This window comes from Stylophora pistillata, chromosome 14 (assembly GCF_964205215.1).
Source record: "Stylophora pistillata chromosome 14, jaStyPist1.2, whole genome shotgun sequence".
In the NCBI taxonomy this organism is placed as follows: Eukaryota; Metazoa; Cnidaria; class Anthozoa; order Scleractinia; family Pocilloporidae; genus Stylophora; species Stylophora pistillata.
The window spans coordinates 7,364,879-7,386,394 of record NC_142532.1 but is presented as its reverse complement, the minus strand read 5'-3'; the positions used below and the strand labels follow the sequence as shown (position 1 = coordinate 7,386,394).

At 38.0% G+C, this 21,516-nt stretch overlaps 1 protein-coding gene across 2 annotated transcripts in view; it reads left to right on the top strand.

Annotated features, from left to right (window-relative positions):
- The first annotated feature begins 12,319 nt into the window (after positions 1-12,319).
- Positions 12,320-21,516, top strand: part of LOC111329489 (uncharacterized) — a 14,166-nt gene continuing 4,969 nt past the window's right edge. The window contains exon 1 of one of the 2 annotated variants that reach the window (XM_022934208.2): positions 12,320-12,752. In XM_022934208.2, coding sequence (XP_022789943.2) covers positions 12,578-12,752 — 175 coding nt within the window. In that variant the 5' untranslated portion in view covers positions 12,320-12,577. The remainder of the gene's footprint in view (positions 12,753-21,516) is intronic. The other variant, XM_022934209.2, reaches the window with a different exon arrangement.

The window sequence follows — 21,516 nt, the reverse complement described above, 5'->3', positions numbered from 1 at the left end:
CAGTATTCATCTGTGTAAAAGGATGAAGAGGGCAGTACTTACAACAGTGACAAGCTTTCCACAGTGATTTATAAATTGTTGAATTAAACATTTTTTCTTAGCACCTGAAAGTATTTCCTAACAATATCACAAACACAGCGAGCGAAATTTATCTCGCAGACATCCAATCAAAATTGATTTTCCCCTTTGTTTTTCAGTAAATCGATGTCGGCCAGGAAAAACAACAGCGACTTCAATAGGAAATTATATTTTTGTGTAAACAAGTATAACTGTCAGTTCAGTGAATTGTTCCCTAAAATAGGCCGCTTTGCAAAACAACAAGTGTATCCAATGTTTGTTTCGAAACGGGAACATCTGCCTCTGTTGTAGACAAAATATGCCGCTGGGAATACATACGACTACAATGGACTTCCTTTAAAGGAGATAGTCTTATTTTTTTTTTTCAAGCGCTACAATGAATTCTATAATGTGTCCGGCTCAATAGATCTCTTTTCGGTGATACTCTTATTCAGATTTGGAATGGTTGTTTTTCGGCTTTATAAAAATAAAACCTGTTTATTCTTTCTAGAATGACAGCATGAAACTACCTCAAGAGACTAAATATATTTAAAAAAGACCCCATTGTTTTTTGGTAAAATAATTTTATGAAACGTTCAGGTAATTTTAGTCCACTGAAACCCGAAACACGACATTATGAAAGCCGACTGATTTATACATCAGGGCTGATTACCGATTTTTCAAGACCAAAATTATAGAAGCATAGCGGATTTCGACTGAGTGTCGTGGAACCAAAACCAAAATAAATTTATTCTCAAGTGAGGAAATTTTCAAACGGAGCCAATGGGAGCTCAAACTGGCTGAAGCGCGGGACAACAAAGTGACCAAGACGCGAATGATTCAGTTTCCAATTTGATTGGTTAAAGAGATAGAGTCGGGTTTCCAGACCATTTGAAAATAGACAGAGAAAAACCTGCGAAGATTAATCTTCATTTCTGTCTGAAAAAACGCACTGCCAATTAGTGACGAGTTTATAGAAGCAAATCTTGAACAAAAGCTCATCTTTCAAACCGGCAGTCTAAATCCCACAGGGATCAACGAACGCTTTTCATTCCACTAATTTATTCTTCTTTTCCTCGTTGCCATGTTCCCACCAATAACGTAGCTCCATTTTCTGCCTCCACAGTCACTGCTATTTGTCTGTTGTTGCACAGGGACAACTTGAATGCTAGTAAAATTTGAACGTCCAACAAGATTGAGTACCTGCTCGTGTACTTCATTTAGAATAATGTTATGAGACAAACTGTCATACAAGTTGACAGTGCCATTTCACACCCTACTGAGCTTACACATACCCAGTGGGCATTACCAGTATGCAGAATTTAAATAAATTCCCCAATAACCTGATTGAAGTTTCTAACAGGACCCAAAGTTGGTCTCTGAAAGCCCTCCACATCTGGGTTAATGTTTCTTAGACAAACATGTACTTCATGGATAATATCACAGTCAAGCCAACCATTGGGTGACTTGGTAATGCCTATCATTCAGCTTTGCAAGTGATGCTGTCTTTTCTGAAGAGGATTTTGAAACACCAGTTATCACAACACTATCATCAGATGTATTGAAAGTGTCATTAACAACCTTTGTTCAGTTTTTCCTCCTAATTTACACACCATACATTCCCAAGTTGTCATTGCATTGTTCAGCACCTACTTGAAGTATAAGCAGGGCAAATGAAAAAACTTTCTACCTTCCCAAAATGGGTTGTGGCATTTCAGCAGTTTATCTGAACAGTGGCTTCTGTTTGCATGTGCAGATAAAATCTAATTTGAGAGCTTCTCATCTGTTTGCATTTTGATTTTTCATTTTTGGCTGCTGGTGTTTTTAGACACAGGGGACAAAACCACTTGTTAGGTACTTTTGTAATTTCCAAACAAGATAAATGAAAAGTAGAGATGGGACATGCTTGGTCTGTGCATGTTACCACAGGCCCTCTAGCTGCTAGTCTGCAAAAACAAGCAGAATTGGGATCAGGGGATGAATGAGACAAACCTCACTTTTGAGTATACCACCTTCCCAAAATTTCTGGTAGCACACAGTATCTCCAGAAGTGATTAAGTTTGGAAACAACAGAGTGCCAGTGGCTGACATCAGGTAAAATTCTTTCACAGAAGAGATCAATTTGCTCACGAAAACCACAAACAACAAAGTCACAATAAAGCTTTTCAGCAGTGAATATTTACTGTTGGATTTGGTAAAAGTAGGCATGAGTTGTATTTGTTAATATACTGCTCCAAGTCTGTATCCTTTAAACCATAGGGGCATTTGACCTCCCCACATCCATTCCCACAGCAATTACACCTACACAAAACGTCAGGTGTGGCATGTAACCATGGATATTGTTTATTGGTAAACTGCCACATTTCGTTACCTGAAAGTTGATGTGCTTTTCCTTCATGATCTTTTCATAAGTTTCAATAGCAACACTTTCATGTTTACAACCATGTTCTGTAGACTTCTATACGCCTTAAAATAGTCCTTACTGTAATAACTCGTGTCAAGCACCAAAAACAACAATAAATCCATCGATTCGACCAGAGGCAGGCACTCTGGATCGTATGTTTTGTCTGATAAGAAGAGAGGATCGATTCCAACACAAGAAATCTTCTCTAAATAACGTTTTCTCGCGTGGGGATCGAGTGTGTTCGCATAATCTGAGAGAGGATATCCCGCCATGTTGAAAAATGTGGAACACCAACATGGCGACTCAACTTTCCCGCGAAATTTGTGACGTCATGTGCGAACGCTCTATTCCTCTATTCGCTCCGACGAAGGGCTAACGCTCGAAACGTCAGCTTTTGTAATCGTTACGGTGGCCAATTTACTATCTCAACTTTGTTGATATATGCAAATCATTCACGTAAATAGATTAACAGCACGGTTCGGCGAAGCGTTGCCCGTAAGCAGAGATAGGAAAATCTTTTCGCCCTAAGAACCAATCAAATTGCGGGATTCGCTGTCGTGCCCTCTAAGAAATAAATCGATATGGTTATTGGCCAAAGTTACAAAATACGAACGGTCAACGTTGATTGACAGTGTCAAATATAAGCTTTAAGTAAGCACTTGCATAAAGCATATTTGATTGATAATCTTGTTCTTGCCTTGTGATTGCTCTTTTGGCAAAGGTTAAAAAGATCAGTAAGTGACACTTTCTTTCTGCACGACTGCGATGTGAAATATCCGTTTCTTCTTGTGTTTAAACGGTATTTTCCCGATACAGTGACATGTTTACTCACTACTATAGACAAGACTTTCTTTGATCAGATATGATGAATATATGAAGTTCATATATTTTGAACTGCGGTTATAGATACGTATGATGCACGATCCTCGCAGTAGAGAGCGCTATTTATGCAATAGCGAAAATCAGACCTGAAAAAAATCAGGCCTGTACGGGATTCGAAACACTGACCTCTGCGATACTAGTGCAGCGCTCTACCAATTAAGCTAACAAGCCAACTGGGAGCAGGCCGTTAAGTTGATCTGTAATAAACCCGTGATGATAAATCAGGTATGATGAATATATGAAGTTCATATATTTTGAAATGCGGTTCTAGATACGCATGATGCACGATCCTCGCAGTAGAGAGCGCTATTTATGCAATAGCGAAAATAACTTTTTTTTTTCAGGTCTGATTTTCGCTATTGCATAAATAGCGCTCTCTACTGCGAGGATCGTGCATCATACGTATACTTTCTTAGATAAAATGCATTTTCTAGCAAGTAACATAAATTTACGACATAATCCTAACCCAATGAAAAAAAAATTCACAGGGAACTAAATGGTACTGTTAGCCAATTTTTTTACGTGCATAGACGTTTTCTACCGATCAAATTCGCTTGTAACTATCTTGGACTTCACCCCTTCACGTGCCAATTACTTGTAAAAAGATCCTCTGTATTTTATTAGGTATTCTGCATTCACGGGGCAAAGTCCAGAAAGGCAACAAGGAGCACAGGGAGCCCAAGCTCACTACCAGAAAAGCCGACGTGACTCTTACCGTGTTGCGCAACGCTTTATATTTATGAAGGTTTGTATGGGATGTTATCGGTTTGCCTTAAAAGAGAGAAAAAGATGTCTTGTTTTGAAATAAAATGGACTTACCTTATTACCTTGTTGTTTTCTTTGTTGATTCCTAGCGTCTTAGGCCATTTTGAAGCGTTTTCGGCGAGTTAGCGCTATGTTGGTGTTTTAGCAGTTGAATTGACCGTATGAAATTGCTGATTGGATGAAAGATACTTTTTCACAGTGACAATTTTTTTTTATGGTACTCCTGATTGGCTGCGTACGCGTACATCCATAATCAGTACCAGTCTATTCACTGCCATTTTCGTGGATAAATCTCATTACCTATGAAATAAATGATCGTTCAAAATCTTTAAAACAGTTTGTACTAGGACAAATCAATCCAAAACTGTGGCTTCGCGTAAAAAAAAATCCGTTACCAACAAACTTGATCCATCATCGAAAACAAGTTAGACCCAAGTCAGACAAATGAATAAAGGCTGGTAGTTTCTAAAGAAACTGTTTGGGGCTGCGTCGGTGGGGGTAACGAAATAATTTGGATATATCAACAAAGTTGAGATGGTAAATTGGCCACCGTAACGATTACAAAAGCTGACGTTTCGAGCGTTAGCCCTTCGTCGGAGCGAATAGAGGAATTGTGGGTTGTGTCACAGGCAGCCCAAGCTCACTACGAGAAAAGCGGACGTGACTCTTACCGTGTTGCGTAACGTTTTATATTTATAAAGGTTTGTATGGGATGTTATAGGTTTGCCTTAAAAGAGAGAAAAAAATGTCTTGTTTTGAAATATAATGGGCTCACTTTATTGCCTTGTTGTTTTCTTTGTTGATTCCGAACGTCTCAGGCCATTTTGAAGCGTTTTCGGCGAGTTAGCGTTGAACACCAACATAGCGCTAACTCGCCGAAAACGCTTCAAAATGGCCTGAGACGTTCGGAATCAACAAAGAAAACAACAAGGCAATAAAGTGAGCCCATTATATTTCAAAACAAGTCATTTTTTTCTCTCTTTTAAGGCAAACCGATAACATCCCATACAAACCTTTATAAATATAAAACGTTACGCAACACGGTAAGAGTCACGTCCGCTTTTCTCGTAGTGAGCTTGGGCTGCCTGTGGTTGTGTGTGCTTTTAAAAGCAGAAAATGGAGCTACGTTATTGGTGGGAACATGGCAACGAGAAAAACACGAATAAATTAGTGGAAGCGTTGGTTGATCCTTGTGGGATTTAGACTGCCGGTTTGAAAGATGAGCTTTTGTTCAAGAGTTTACGGCTTTCCGTGCTACCTAAATGTATGGAAAGACCGCAGATTGCCATATGTTGCTTAGAATGATTAGGTAAATTAAAATGTCTAGCGACTGGTTTCGATGCGTCCTTGTCATTCCTTTCCACGTCTCGAAGGTGTTCTCGGAATCGGTCACCTAGTCTTCTGCCTGTTTCGCCGATGTATATCTTTTTGCAATAGGTGCAAGTTATGCAATAGATTACACTGGCGGAGGTGCACGTGAAGTGATCGGTGATCTTAATAGATCGTTTGGGTCCCGATATTTTATCAGTATTGTGAATGAAAGGACACGTTTTGCATCGTGCACGAGCGCATATAAAAGTGCCTGGTTGGTCATTAGTCTGAAAAGAACTTCTGACCAAAAAATTGCCTATGTTTTTGTCGCGTTTGAATGAAATGAGCGGAGGCTGCGAAAAGATAGTGCTTGTCTCTGGATCGTTTTGAAGTAATTTAAAGCTTTTAAGAATGATGGATTTAACTGAGTGGTTGTGAGGGTGAAACACGAGAGTGGATGGAATGCGCTCGGAATCTTCCTTATGTGACGTTTGTAGTGCTGAATGTCGATCAATAAGTTGGGCGCAGTGGTAACCTGCTTGAACGACAGAAACAGGGTCAGCTTTTGTAATCGTTACGGTGGCCAATTTACCATTTCAACTTTGTTGATATATCCAAATAGACAGTCGGTGAAATATCACATTACAGAAAAAATGACAGCCACTATTTTTGCTATACTGTTACTCAGTGATTTGTGGGGTTCCATCATTGCAATCCTGTCATTCTATCGGCGTCCCTTGATCAGATTCTTCCAGTGTAATGACAAAATTCCTCTTTTAAAAATGTAGATTGTCAGTGTGATCAAAGACGGAAGGTTCCGCTTCAAATCCACACGATGGTGAGAAAATACCACTCACGCAATCCAGAAATAAATATCTTGAAATAAATTTTTTTCTCGTACGCGTACAAGCCTTCAAAAATCAGTTCACGTAGCCGAGTTCAACTACAGCCCCAATGTATATAACAGGATAACATCACGGCCTCAACCTAAAGTTGGCGCTATCTTCTATCACACTTAAAGACAACCATAGGTTGTGCGTTTGCAGAGACTGACACCGTTACTCAAAAGCAGTTTGTGTCGCTTACAGCAAAATGAACGACTAACATATAGTGACTCGTATATCTGAGGCGTTAATCCCCGTGCAGACCTCTTAGAGGAAGTTCAGGTATATATTTTCCAACATATTGCCAGGGGCGTAGCGTGACATTTTTGAAGGTGTACGCACAGCGCGGAAATTGGGAGCGCCGAGGGCGCTCCAAGCTAGCGGGGGTGTGGGGGCATGTTCCCCCAGAAAATTTTGAAATGTAGGGTATCGGAAATGCCATTTACAACTATTTCCGCAGAACTGTTTTATAAATAAATGCCACGGAAAATACAGTAGTTAGTTGTTTGTTTTACCCATTTCGGTAACCTACAACAAAAAAAGGGGATAAAAAAAGTTACCGGAAAAACAAACACACACGCCAGTATAATTCGAAATTCAAAACTCGGTCCTATTTTATGGTATTTGTGACAAATGCTATAAGGGAATGAAAAAAAAATATTTTTTCCAGATTTCAGCTGTACGCCATGGGCGTACATGCGTATGTGGACGCATCATCATCATCATCATGTTTATTTGTTCAAGCAGGTTGAATTTATTGGCAACTGTATGAGCTGATGTGGACCTGCTGTTTTCCCACTCAACCCACCCCAGGGGAGGACATCCAGCACACAGTAACCTCGTGCGTGGGAAATTAACGTCTCTTACCCCTTACCCTTTAAGAGACGGAACCTCCGGCTTTACGTCCTATCCGAGAAGACGAAACAATGTGAGTGAAGTGTCTTGCTTAAGGACTCAACGTTAAGCCCCAGCCAGGACTTGAACCCGGGCCGTTTAACCCAGAGTCCAGCGCACTGACCACTGGACTACTCACGCCCCTGATTGGTTTTCGTTGTTCTTCTTAACATTTGAGGGCCTTTTTATCGACAGTCCAACTATCTTTTCGTCTCCGGGGACAGTATGTCTTTACTCTCCGGCGGACTCGGTTGTATGTTGAAATTTTCGCAATTTTGCCAGTGTTTGAAATTAAATGTGTTCAGAATGTAAAGAAGAATAATTAAAAATATCGAACTGGGCATGAGTTGATTGTGACATAAGGAATATTAAAGTGTGTTGCTAAAGAATATTTAGCAACACACAATTTATTTTCACCTAATTCTTTGAACTGGAAATGAAGGATGACTTAATTTTAGACAATATTACCACGTACTGGTTTAATTCCTTTAAACACTGGAAAATACTTGAAAATGAACTGATCATACACATGTTTTTACCGCAAACCGTGAAACGAAATGAAGTTAACAAATAAATCTGAGTGTTTTATCTCCTCCTCGATGATATGGGTCGAATGGACAACGAACATAACACAGAGCAACTTAAATAATTTCGAATGAGTTTTTCGACCGCCACTGCAAAAGTTGTCTATTTTTCAGGTCAACGTCACTAATAAAGAAGCCCAGGAGTATTTTGAATTTTCCTATTTTACAAGTTTTCCTTTCACTGTTTTCACGATATCGTCAGAACTGAAGATGAAAGGCTGGAAAACAAGGCTGGTGGTGAAAAATTTAAAATTAAATTACAAGTCACGCGGCTGAGAAAGAAGCTACTGAGAACGAGGTTAGGGAAACACTTAAGTACTTTGACTTCCTGGATAGAATTATAAATTTTTAGTTCCGATTACCCTTTAAGTTTCCGACAGTTCTATATCCTAAACAACTTGTCATTTCTTCTATAAGTTTATCTGTCTTTCTTTTGAATCATTTTGAATCTCTCCCGAATGAAGACCGGATAATTGTCCTTGAAACATTTGAAGAAACGCAGCGGAACTTCATTTCACAGTTACCTGATCTGTATACACAGACCAAACTGGAAACACGAAATCGCCCGGGTACGGATCAGACCTGCTTTACTTTTCTTTTCCGGTGTCGAGAACAGATTTTCTGAATGAGGCCATCCGTTTTCATGTTTCAATGTCGTCTCCTACTAAAACTGTATCAAATGCTCAAGTTGGAAAACGAACTTCCGTCTCATTCAAGTACCTCGCTCGAATTAACTCACCACGTGTTCTTGGCAGTATTCACTGATAGCAGAGACAAATTTACGCATTGCAGGTAGAAAAATGATATGTTACCGCAAATTTTTGTAACGGTATTAAAGTAACGATTGTGACCGTTTGAACATTTTACGACGGAGAGGTAAACTAGAAAAATACTAAACTAAGTAACTTGTGATTTTACTGTTTTCTTTTACTTTTTTACCACGTTTTAACGTTTCACTTTTAACATATAAAATATGAAGCTTTTTGTCATAAGAAGAATTAAAGACTTCTACTGTTGCTACATTTACAAACTTGATACCATAGATTAAGTTGTGAGTTACGAGAAAGCTACCGTACATGAATCGACGGGGCACCCAGATGTTTCTTCCTCTCTACTGTTGGAAGCGCAGAGAAAACAAACACTTTTGATGAAATTTTGAGACAAACCTGTAGGACGGGAGGGGATGGGAGGGGAGGGGAGGGGAGGGGAGGGGAGGGAGACATAACTAAATTTACGAGTAAACCCACTCAAGAAATTGTCACTGTTTTATTGCTTATAAGGTTGTCAGGTTAGAGATTAAGAACAGGCTGCTGAAAAATAGCAAAACTGAGTTGTCTGTTCAATTAGACAGGCAAAACTGAGTTTTTTCGGCAATGGAATGGTTCGTTCAGTGGAACGACGCAAATTTTGGGTAGAACAGGCCCACTGGAAAAAAATTATCAGGGCCGGATGAAAAAATTTACGTTGTAAACATTGGGTCATATCACAACGAGGACAGTCAAACATTTCTCCCGGAATTTGACAGATCTCTTTTGATAAGATTTTGTACGTGTCTCATTATGGTAAATTAAACTTCATGAAGAAGAATATGTGTTCCTCTGTAAATAAAAGGAAGGTGAAATAGTCGAGTAAAAGATAAATATGTCTTTCAATCCATTTGAATGTAATTCACTTGCTGCCACTGGTTCCATTGTTAGATGAGAAGATTTTGCCTAGATCTCTTTACCCAGACTGTATTTTTCACATGACGTAAAAACAGCTGAGGCAATTCCAAAACGCTGCTCTTTTGTCTTTTGTGCCACGTCAAAACCACGTGAATTAATTGAAATACTTTCAAGGGATCTTTATTATATTCAGACAAGGCAAGTTAGTCAAGTAACTATGTACCATGTGATGTTGTTGCAATTCAGTCTCAGCTCGTTTCGTGTTCTTAAGTAATTGCAAGTGCAAAGCTAGACAAAACTTTCAGACAAGGGGACGTGGACTTAAAATTGTTGCGATATTTGTAAGACGGAAGATTTGGCAAGCAGATGATGGGAGTACAAAACAGAGTGTAAATAGGGTAGAACTGTGCTCGTTTCTTTGACAGCAGACTGTGTCATTGAACTTGTCACCCTTTCGAAAAACCGGATTTGAAACTTTTGACTTGCCAAGCAGGTGAAAAGATTTATAATAAGTTCATCATCTTCTTTTGTAAAAAGAGTAAATTCATTGTTTACCCTGAGAGTAGCGCAACATCTGTTCTACCTAGAGTTAGTTCACCATACGACAACAGAACGCAAACATTACCGGACGAATCTCCATAAACTGTTGTTCTCTCAAGATTCCATGGAGCAAACATTGAGAAATACAAACTAACTGTGCGAGATTCCATTAATATTTCCGCTGCATGAAGCATTTTAAACAGGCGTCTGAACAACTGTTACAAAAGCGTTTCCCTGTTCTTCTGTGTGAATTATTCACTGGATAATTAACTTAGGAAACTTCGACAAGGTACTCGAAGTGAGTTCTTTACGTGACTGTGACTTAGGCGCTGGCGTGGTTGCGTTGTTGACACATGTTGTTTTGAAAGCTTTGACATGAATTTTTCGTATGAGAATACATAAGGCCGGTTAAAAATGTAAAGGTTACAAAGATTTTCAATGAAAGGTCAGATCAAGAATGTAAAGCATTTCAAAAAAAATTAAACGTTTTAGAGCCACTGTATTGAAAAGTTACGGTATACAAAGACAAATATTTTCTACCTTCCCGTTAATATACCAATTTTAAACATAACCTTGAATGAAGTCTGCTGACTGTCCACAACTTAACAGCTTTTTGGTATCCAGGAAATTTTCTCGGAAAAAATGTTGGCTAGCCAGAACAGACAAAGGAGGTAAACCCGATCTAGTAGGTGGCTGTTTGTAAAGTGGACTGAAATGACTGTGAAACTGAAGACACTCCTGCCACGGCGATATAACTGCTTAAACTGGTTTAATTCATAAAGTTGGCGAAACCAGTCAAACATGAGAAGTTGTCAAGTACTAAATAATAGAGGAATCCTGTTTGATGGTTGTTTCATCTATTTCAGTCAGTAATTCTCTATTATATTATGTGTTACATTTCTTTCAGTACAGTGCCCCATCCAAGACATAAATTTCGCACAAACTCCCCACTGAAATATGAATGTTATGTGAGAGAGTCACTCGCTGATTTAAAGAGATAAATTGTCATATAACATGCCCTCCGTCATAGAAATTGACATGTTAGGATATTGATGAAATTGACCTGCTACATTCACGCAATCAAATTCTGTTGTCATGACCGATCAGGCATCAATATGGAGAGTTCTTTTTTCAAATCATACCGATAATATTTTCTTAAACGCAACAAAAACATAGCGTGCAGAATTCGATCAAAGGCATCAGAGACCTGGGCGTGATAATGTACCAGCGAAACAGGCAGCGCGGCTGAAAATGGTTGAATACCTCTCCAAGCGATTTATATAATCCGATACAAACAAGAATACCTGCTTAAAAGATTAAATACATTTTCATAGTTATTGAAACCAGTTTCGTATCTTAAAAGACCTTTAAACACCGATCATAATCATGCCGACGTTCTCTTAAAATAACATTGACTGCTTGTATCTGTGATAACTCGTGTTTGGTCGGGCATCTTGCCCGATGGGTTATTAACAAATAAGATCGGTGCTCGTTTGACTTTTATAAGAGACTTATCCTGACTTTAACCATTCTACATTAGCTCACTAACTTGGCAGTGCATCAGGATATGGACACAAAGTAATAAGATTGGCAAGGACAGTTTTCTGGCGATTAGTTTTTAAAGCTTCGGATCATATTCCATCTTAATTATGCGATAATTGAATTATCGCCTTAGAGAAAACCGCATAAATCGTAAACGAGGAAAATACTCGTGGGCAACGAGATATTTGCTGTTGTTGACTTTACATAGCTGTTTGAAAAGAAAATATCAGAAGAGCAACACAGTCTCGAGCACAACGGTTTAATGCAAAGTTAAACACCTCTATCTTTTCCATCTACATGAAAAACACACATGCAGTGATGGAGTGAGGAATTAATTAAGCCAAAGGATATATTAATACACGTGTGTGGCTGTGTAAATGAACATACGTGAATCTAATACCTTAAATGGGTGATAATTGACTCCCAATGGCCATCCGTGTAAACTCGACACCATAAGATATGAGATAAGCGAGATATTTTGACGGTGATTTCTTCACCGTAAATTGAAAATATTAGTTGTTTTAAGGGCTGTTCCCTGTCCTTTTCCTTTTTTTACCCAATCAGCAGAGCTCAGGGTTCGGAAAATTTAATTCTGTGTTGATCAAAAGTCCCAAGATAACTGGATTATAAACAACGGCATCTTTTACTAATCTGTGGGGATTGCGGGCGATATGAGAAACGTCCACAGCCCATTTTGCGTGTTATATGTCTATCCCGTCCCATCTGTGAACACAGATATCAATCGAAACCATTCCTCAAAAAGCATTATTCAGGAAACACATTACGTATATATGTATATGTCTCCAATTGACAAAGAAAAGCTAAGATGATAAAAATCAACAAATCAACGCTAATGGAACTCGAAGTGACAATCAACAACGTCGTGTCATTTTTAGCTCCCCGTGGGCCATTGAAGATCGACATTTGATGAACCTCTTTGTCTTTGCTATCTTCGCAACCCATAGCTTTACAAACTTCTCGTTGGCCAGCTAACAACGGCAACTTAGCTGAAGCACGAGTTTTAACTTGGATTTACTAGCAAAGAACAGCATGGCGTCGTTCAGAATTGACGATATTTTAGCGCGACCACAAGTATCCCGGTCCGAAACTAGCAGTGGAATTGGTGCATCAACCCCGATACCAAATTATCAACAGTTAAGCTTTGGCGTAGACCAAATACTCGCACGACACGAAACGGAACAAAGAGAAAGACTACCTGTGTTAGGTAAGGAAGATAAGAAGAAATTTAAAATCTTAGTGGGAACAACTCGCTATCTCAAGCTTGTGTCATGGAAGGTGGTTTTCTGATTTATTCGAGATTACTCATTTCTACGGCATTATGTGGCAGATACTAAGTGTATTTCACACGTAAAAAGTATCATAAAAAATTTATGGGTTTTATGATAAAAAACGGGTCTTTTTTTAAACAGCTTCCCTCCACACAGAATCGCAACAGAAAAGCGATAAACTTTAACATTTGTGATTTTATCTCGCTGATCGTGAGGTACATTAACAAAAGGACAAATTTAGCTGTTTATGACTGCCTTCTGCTTTGCCAACCGCAGAGGAAAATATGGCTGATTAAAACCTCAACTGTCGTAAGTAATCCACTCTCGTTTTCGATCAATAATAACACTATATGGCTGTGCATTTGTCCAGTTGCAAGCTTTCGATTTCAGCAGCACGGGAGCAGAGCATGGATTATTGCGAACAGCTTCTTAACCTAGTCAGTTCGAGCGATCTGTTTCTTTGCATAGTAGAGCACAATGCGACACTTAATTAAAGAAATACCACAGCATGTTTAAAAGAATCGAAAAGAAGAATATTAAATTAATTGTTTTCCGAGCTTATCTTTTCCTTTTTATCACATATTACTGCAGGTGAGCAAGGCAAGACCTAGGCACCAATGTTATTAAGATTTTATGTTTATTTGTGAAATGATCAGGTAGCCGAGTTGCCATTCAAACATCTCGTGGCCTTTTCGTTCGTTGATGCTTTCATCCTGTAGCGGTTTTTGTGAGCACATCGCGCTCTCGTCTGCTTACACTAAGTCGTTACAATCTAACGCGCTGAGCCCGATTTCTGAAGGCGATCAAACAACGGAAACGACAACGTATCTATTGTATCAAAGTGATATTTACGGAAGTTGCGCCCTTGTACGAATAAAACTATTGAAGTGGTTGACGCTCAGAGAGAAGGGCGAAAATTTGTTTTTGTCTCGGTCAGCAAATAGGTCGAACATTGCTGGCTTAGCGAGCAATTTACAACTTTTATTTTCGCAATGTCCCGTTATCTCCATTAAATGGTGTACATAGCATCCCTAGGTTATGATTAAACAAAGTTAATCTTTCAGCCTGAAAAATCGTTGTTGAGTATTCTGTCTCTGTAAACGACATAACACACGAAGGATTCTCAACCTAGGAAACGGTGGTGGCTAATGTTTTGGCTCTGAATTCAACGCCTATCTCAGGTTTGAAATAAATTTCGACCACATTGAGCATCTGTGGTTAACACTGCCTGATTATATCTTTTCTTGTTTCTGTGTACAATTGCCGAGCGGATCTGACATGGGGTAACAGCAATAACCATTACTGATGTCACAAGCATTTCCTATCGCTAGAACATATGCTTTGATAGGAAAATCGCTTTGTCTCCGTGAACATGTATAGCACGACCAAAAACAGCTCGGATTAAAGGCCACAATCTAAACCACAACTCGGAAGTTCTTTCTTCTCTGATCGTGCTTGTGAAAAAATGATCCCAGAGAACTAACTAATTCAAGAGAAAACATCAATTTTTTTGACAAACGTTTCGGGCTCCTGGATTCCTGTCGAACACTAAGACGCCTTCGAATTTTACGTTCCCCAAAGAAATCCTTATTATCAAAACAAAATTTCAAGGTGCGAGTTATTTTTTAAAGAAATTGGTGGAATGAATAAAACTTGAAGTTTATACTTGTCTATGTGTCAAAGAAGGGGGTTATTTCATTAAATTTGGTTATGTGATGGTTACATATGAAAACTGATGAGACACCCACAGTCAGTTAACGTGATAGGAAAGGACAAGAATGAATTCTCGTGACATTTTTGTGAGCCACCGTAAATCTTTGAAACAGAAATGGAAAAAGAGTAAATATAGGCCTATGCAAAGATGTTATGGCAGTGATATGTCGAAACATTGGATAGGAGTATCAATAACCAAAAATCGATCGAGTTCGCCTTTCGTTAAGAAGCTGAACTGTTACAAAGGGATTTGTAGCTTTCTTATAATAGCTTTATACCATGTGTTTTCTTTTTAACTTTTTACTGGTTTGCAAATAGATTTGTAACCCAAACCTTGAGAGTATAGAATATATACATAGTTAGCTGTGAAGGAAAATTCCTCAGGGTATCGGTGTATTCTCTAGAGTTTCAATTATACTCTATCAAAATTACTTTGCTGTGGTAATTTCCTCTTATAGACCACAACATGCCGCTTTACGAAGGCCAACGGAACATGTTTCGTATAAAAAGCACAAACCCATACGCAATGTTTGTGCTGCAATACAAGTCTGTACAACATGTACGTGTAATTTATAACTTTCAGTTACAACAAGTGATCATGAATCAGTATTAGTTGTCTTTTCTATGAAAACATATCTTTATATGTTTAATCGGTAAACTTATTGACCCGTTATACATCGTCTCCTTGTCGTTTTATACCAACGTGTTTACGAATGATTTTTGAGATAACTAAAATGTTTTGTCTGAAAAAAAAAATGTGCATACATTTTTCAAACGTTGTTTTCAATTCTTAGGGCTTCAAACTACACAGTATGGAGAAACGTGTAAACGACTGAATTTTGAGATAGATTTTAGAAAGAGTTCAAGACTTATCTTTGAGGATTTTATGTCTCAAAAGTCATAGCCTGAAAGGGTGTTAAATGTTTGCTCCAGCACCGTACGTTTCTTGTATCTGTATAGCACTTTTGCTGTAAAGAGGGGCAAATACTATGTGCAAACCCTTCTTCAAGGTATTTGAGGCAGGTTCTATGTCATTTGGAAACTTATGATGGGATATTTTGTACTCAAGTACCAAAACCCAATATTACAAAGTCTTTATGGCAAGACAAAACCTAAATTTGTCAAAAACAATCAGTCTGACCATCTTTCACGAGTCCTTTTAAGCCATATTTCTTCTTTAAACGTTTTTTTTCGCTTTATTGAAGAATATCAAATTGGTAATATCCTTGTAGCTATATATCATAATGGTTTGATTTGTTTTTATAAAATAAAACATGCTTCATGTTAAAAGGGATTTTAATCTTTTTTACTTTATTGTGGTTTGAAAGTGTGAAAAAAAATCCTACAGACTTGAACTCCAACTTAAAAAAAATTTTCAGAAGCTTTGTGTAACTATAAAAGATCTAAGAACGGTTCACTAGATAGGCGAACATGTGGCAAGAGTTGAATAATAATTTCGTTTTCTTGTTTTCTCTAAAAGAATGATATCAAATTTGTTTTTAAGTTGTAAATCCGTTTAATCCAGAAAAGACCATTTGAATACTTTTCTTCAAGAGTAGAGTAACAAAAATCGGAAATGAGAACTTGAAAATCTCTAGTGGTGTACACCTCGAGGACAAAGGCTCTGAAAAACACAGAATTACTGCCTTTCATTTCCTCTTCCATTCAGAAATGGCAGCTGCTTTGGGTTTCATTTAGATTTATCACTTTAGTGTGGTTATTGAGGCTACTGAAACGAGCACTCATTAGACTCATTTACACAAATGAAATTGGAAATAAAGAGGTGATGACAGCCAAGTCCTTGCTGGGTGCCAAGATTTTCAAGAAAACCGAAACTTTTCCAACTGTCTCTGTACCTTCTGAGGTAAGAAATGTTCCGGATTTTTCACCTGACATGTTCAAGTGGTAGCAAAACGCAGAACATTTTTGTTGTCGGTGTATTGCATTTCTAACCAAACGCAAAGGTTTTATGTCTCCAAAAAGCTGTCATGCATTAAACAAAGGACCACGCCTTGTTCTGCCTTAAAACAAAACTTAAATACACAAATCATCTTAGGCGACCAGCTAGAAAGGGATAAAACGCTAATTCCTTTGTAGTCGATGGTGATGATCACCTTTTCTAAAAAAGCTGAGAGAATGAAGTTCAAGATGAGTGAAATAAAGAGAGACAGATTCAACAAAGGCCTTACAATGGAGGCACGTTAATAGATTGAATCAGTTTTCTAAAATCCATTTGCTTGTTTGTGTTGCTTTGTTATATGAATGCGATAAAAGCTGAAATGGACATCATTCGTCACCAGATCGGAAAGACAAATATTTTTACTGCCTAACAAAAACTATTCTGGATTTCAAAACTCACAAAGAACTATTAATAGAGTCAACGTTACTCACGAAATCTTTCAATCTAGCGTGAGAAAGTTTGTCCAAATGACAAGATCAGGTATTGTGTGTCAAACTTGTCTGAATTTTTATACCTAAGAATGGCCACCCAATTAGAAAAAATTTTTTCTGTTTTTACTCAGTTGCACGAAAATCCAAAGCCGTTTGTAAGAATTTGAATGGTTGCAATTAAGCTTAAGAGAAAGCTTTTGATGTCAATGGGACACGTGTTTTTGAGACTGAAAGACACGTTTCGGGGGACTTTTGAAAAACAAATCTCATTTCAGTGGGTAGCACGGATAAAGTGACACTAATGCACTAGTGACAATATAATGTCCAGTATCATTGTAATTGCTTGAAGAGCCAGACAGTAGCTAATGAAAGCCAGTTGACTTGTAATTTAACTTCTGCTACTGCGAGTCTTTGTTCATTAAATAAAAATAAAACACCAATCTAATCACAAACAATATGGTTAACACAAGAACGATTGAACAATTAGCACAGCATTAGCACAATGAAGCAGCAATTAGTCACTAATATCAGCACATTTTTGACCTCGAGATGTTTGTTTTTTGAAAAGAGAGCATTTCGAATTATCATATGTTATAAAACTTCGACCATATTTAAGGTATTCCCAGCAGTATGTAAATCCTTAAACTAACTTCATTTACTTTGGTTGACCAGAAGTGCTTTAGGCAAAACAAGATATGAAATACGATGGGTTATTTTCTTTTTGAGGGGGGTTCTTCACTGCTATACATCTGGATGGAATTATGATGTTATCAATATCATGATCGTTTTCCCACGTTCTCCCACACACACAGAAAAAATTGTGTTATAGATCGTGACAAAAATTCAGTTATCTACTGTTATGACCCGCATGTGATTGATTATTTCACTGGTAACTAAAAAATAACAATAAACATTCCTCCTTGATACGAGTGCCATATATATAACTAACACGTTTTGTTATGAACGTTGATCATGGTATTCAGTTTAAGGACAGAAACTTTGCGAACGGGGTTTCACCTTTTAAGGCCAAAAAAACCTCCAAAGCTAATCCTGTCAGATTTCAGGACTATTAATCACAATTTTCTATTTCTTAACGTGCGTTTACGTCAAATGCGTTTCTCAGCTGTTTGAGATGTTTTCGGTTTATGTGTGATAGCTCGTTCGTAGTTTGAAAACAAGATCACTTGTGAAGAACAGCAGAAACTAGAATTCTTTTTTAATGGTCACAATGAGTAAGGAGTGATCTGGCAGAGGCGACCTAGATATACCATCCTGTAAGACACAGTAAACAGAAAGAAATGATAAAACTACATGATCACACTCTAGGTTTCATCTTGACACACATGTAAACGTTTTGACAACTTTTGCACAGCGTTACTGGTGGTGTCAGTACCCAAATGAACTGTTTGTAAACATGGGTTCATCTTCAGCGCAAAAAAACAGTAACAACGTAACTTCAGTGTTGATGGATGGATTCAGTAAGCTTTTTTGCATCTAATTAAGACACTTAATAAAACCTAACTAAGCCTACGTAATCGAATTTTCATTTGTTACAAGGTGGTTAGAAACAATCATGTTTTCATTCTACATTTGATGCAAGAGAGGGGTATTTTTGATCACGCACAGCAGTATTAAAATCACTAAAAAGTTCGGCAAGAAAGCTTTCATTTCGTGACCAATGGTCGCTAGTTAGATTGTCATTGATATGCTAGAATGAGCTTGTACAATACAATAGACAGTACCATATGGGTGAACTTCTCGGTAACTTTCATTTGAATGGTCACACACTTAGTTTTTGTGTCCAAAGGCATACACATTACAATTAAAAGCAACTTGTAAGTCCTTCAGTTGTGCGCCATGACTGACACCACACGAAAGTAAAGCTCCATAGCTTTTTTACTTGCAGAGTCACACTGAGTTTTCATTCACAGACTTAAAAGTTAAAGTCACCTTCTACAGCATGGTAAACATTACCACGTGAAAATACCCCTCCTGTTTGATTTTAATGGTCACAGTAAGGGACCTGGGCTAAGCTTTATCTACAAACCAAGAAGTGGAAGTACGCTGTGAAGGACGGTGAACTTGTGAGAGAACTGTTAGAGATCTTTCAATGAAATAGTCAAGGATTATCCACAGAAGTACAAATCAAAGTACGAACATGCAAGTTGCATGGTTGAAAACTTTCTACATGAAAACCACATGAAAGAAACTTGAGGATTTTCATTTACAGTGTTTCCTTAAATGCAGTGTAAAACACATTAAATAATGTGCTTTTGGTTGAATTTATAAGTCATCAAACAGGAAATCTTTGCGCGATATATGTAGACTAAGAGTTCCATTGAAATCTTTTAAGGGGCTAGTTTCTTATCTTCTTGAACGAAGTTATCATTTACACCGGAGTGATTTCCGAGATGATGTCGAGGGGACTTTGCGAAGGTAGTAATAATAAGCCATAGGAGGATGATTGTTTCGTTCTATTTGTTTCCTCGCTAGAAAACTTAAACGGCAATTACGCGGGGAACATCTCGAGGGCATGTTAATGGGGAGCTATGACATCACCAGACCGTTCAAATTAATATAAAGATATCTTTTTTAAGCGAAGTAAATGGTAAATAAACTCAAATATTAGGATTGAAAGTGTGCTATCAAATACCAGTCTGTTTTCTGGCGGCAGACTGTCAAATTTTCCAACCTGTTTGTTTTGGTTTTCCCCGAGGCTCATTCCTTGACCCACCAACATTTCTCGTGTATATGAATAGCTAAAGTAAGTCCTCTGAAACTCTGGATTGTTGTTTATTTTTGAATGAGACCATTCTTTTTCTTAAGCACAAAGATATTAGAGTGTTTCGTAATAATTAATTGATCAATACCTATACAAGGTCGAGTTGTGATAAGCTTTTAATTGATAATGAGAACCTAACCTTGCCATTTTCCATCCTCGGAAACTGCTCCTTTATGTCATTGCCTCTATGAATTTTGTAAATGTAAACCAAGATTACCAAAAACTACACTTGGGAATTATGCTGAATTATGATATAACGCGGAAGAAGTAAGGGGTTATGTTGCTGAAAAAACTGAGAGAAGCATCGTATTCTTTCTTAACTTCGCCATTAGGCGAGTTTCGACATTCTGGTCAACGACTGTAAATGTAAGAATGACATATATTTGAACTGCGGATTAATAAATGAAGGTGAGAGTGAAAATGAAGCTTGTAAAAATTTCAGGCTTGTATGGGAGTTGAACGCATGACCTCTGCGATACCGGTGCAGTGCTTCTGTTCAACCTATAATTTTATGGTATGCCCTCCCTTAACTATGGCTCAGTTTCTTGGGTAGAACCTATTCTACCACTTTTTAGCCTCTGTTCATTTTACAAAGGGAACTTTCTGAATTGCAACATTTTCTAACATCGATGAAGACTCCTGACCGCCTCCTGGTTAGCTCAAGTGGTAGAGCACCGGACTGTTGTGCGGGAGGTCGAGGGTTCAAGCCCGGGCCGGACCAACACTCAGGGTCTTAAAATAACTGAGGAGAATGTGCTACCTTTCTATAATATCAAGAAATGGACAGATATTCTAGTCTTCTCGGATAAGGACGAATAAACCGTAGGCCCCGTCTCCTGCAGGGTTAGAGGTAGGAGACGTCAATTTCCCACGCACGAGATATTTCTGTGTGGTGGATGTCCTCCCCTGGGGTGGGGTGGGTGAGTGTGAGGGCCGCAGGTTAGAAAACTGTATTAGGTTATTGCGTTTCCCTCCTTAAATAAAGTTAAGTTAAGTTAAAATCGGTTTTCAGACTTTTGAAAATATAGCAAAGCTACCTGATATCATCTTCCTAAATATGAGGCTGTCTCTTTGAAGAAATTTCCTAGTAAAAATGTACCCTCTACATTTGGCTCATTCACATTTATTAACAAGAAACATTGTACAATGCAAGAGATGCTTCTAGTACAAGGGAGCTTTTTTGCATAAATTCTTAGGACCCTCAAATATGGAGCTGTTCAGTTCAATGTAAATACGAAAACCCTTTTCTCTTTCACAATTTGAGGATGCAATTAAGAATTATCTTATCTGTGAAATATTAATTAGTACTTTTTTATTAATAATTTAGTGATTTTTTTTAAATCATAGTAGTTATTATTCTGTTGCTAAACTGTTATACCTACCTGGTTAGATAAGGACGTAACGAAGAGACCAACTCTTGACTGTTCTGGACGAGTTTAATGCATGACGTTTCGGCCGCTCGACCGTCTTCAGGTTAAAAATTGAAAACTAAAAAGCTCTCTACATTCGTGCATTAAACTCGTACAGAACAGTCAAGAGTTAGTCTCTTCGTTACGTCCTTATCGTACATTTAACTACAAATTAACGTGGAGACATTGTATCCTGTGGATCCTCTTACTGGAAGTTCATCGTCAGGTATACCAATTTTACGCTGCTTATATATATGTGTATCATATAAGATAATTCTTAATTGCATCCTCAAATTGTGAAAGAGAAAAGGGTTTTCGTATTTACATTGAACTGAACAGCTCCATATTTGAGGGTCCAAAGAATTCATGCAAAAAAGCTTCCTTGTACTAAAAGCATCTCTTGCT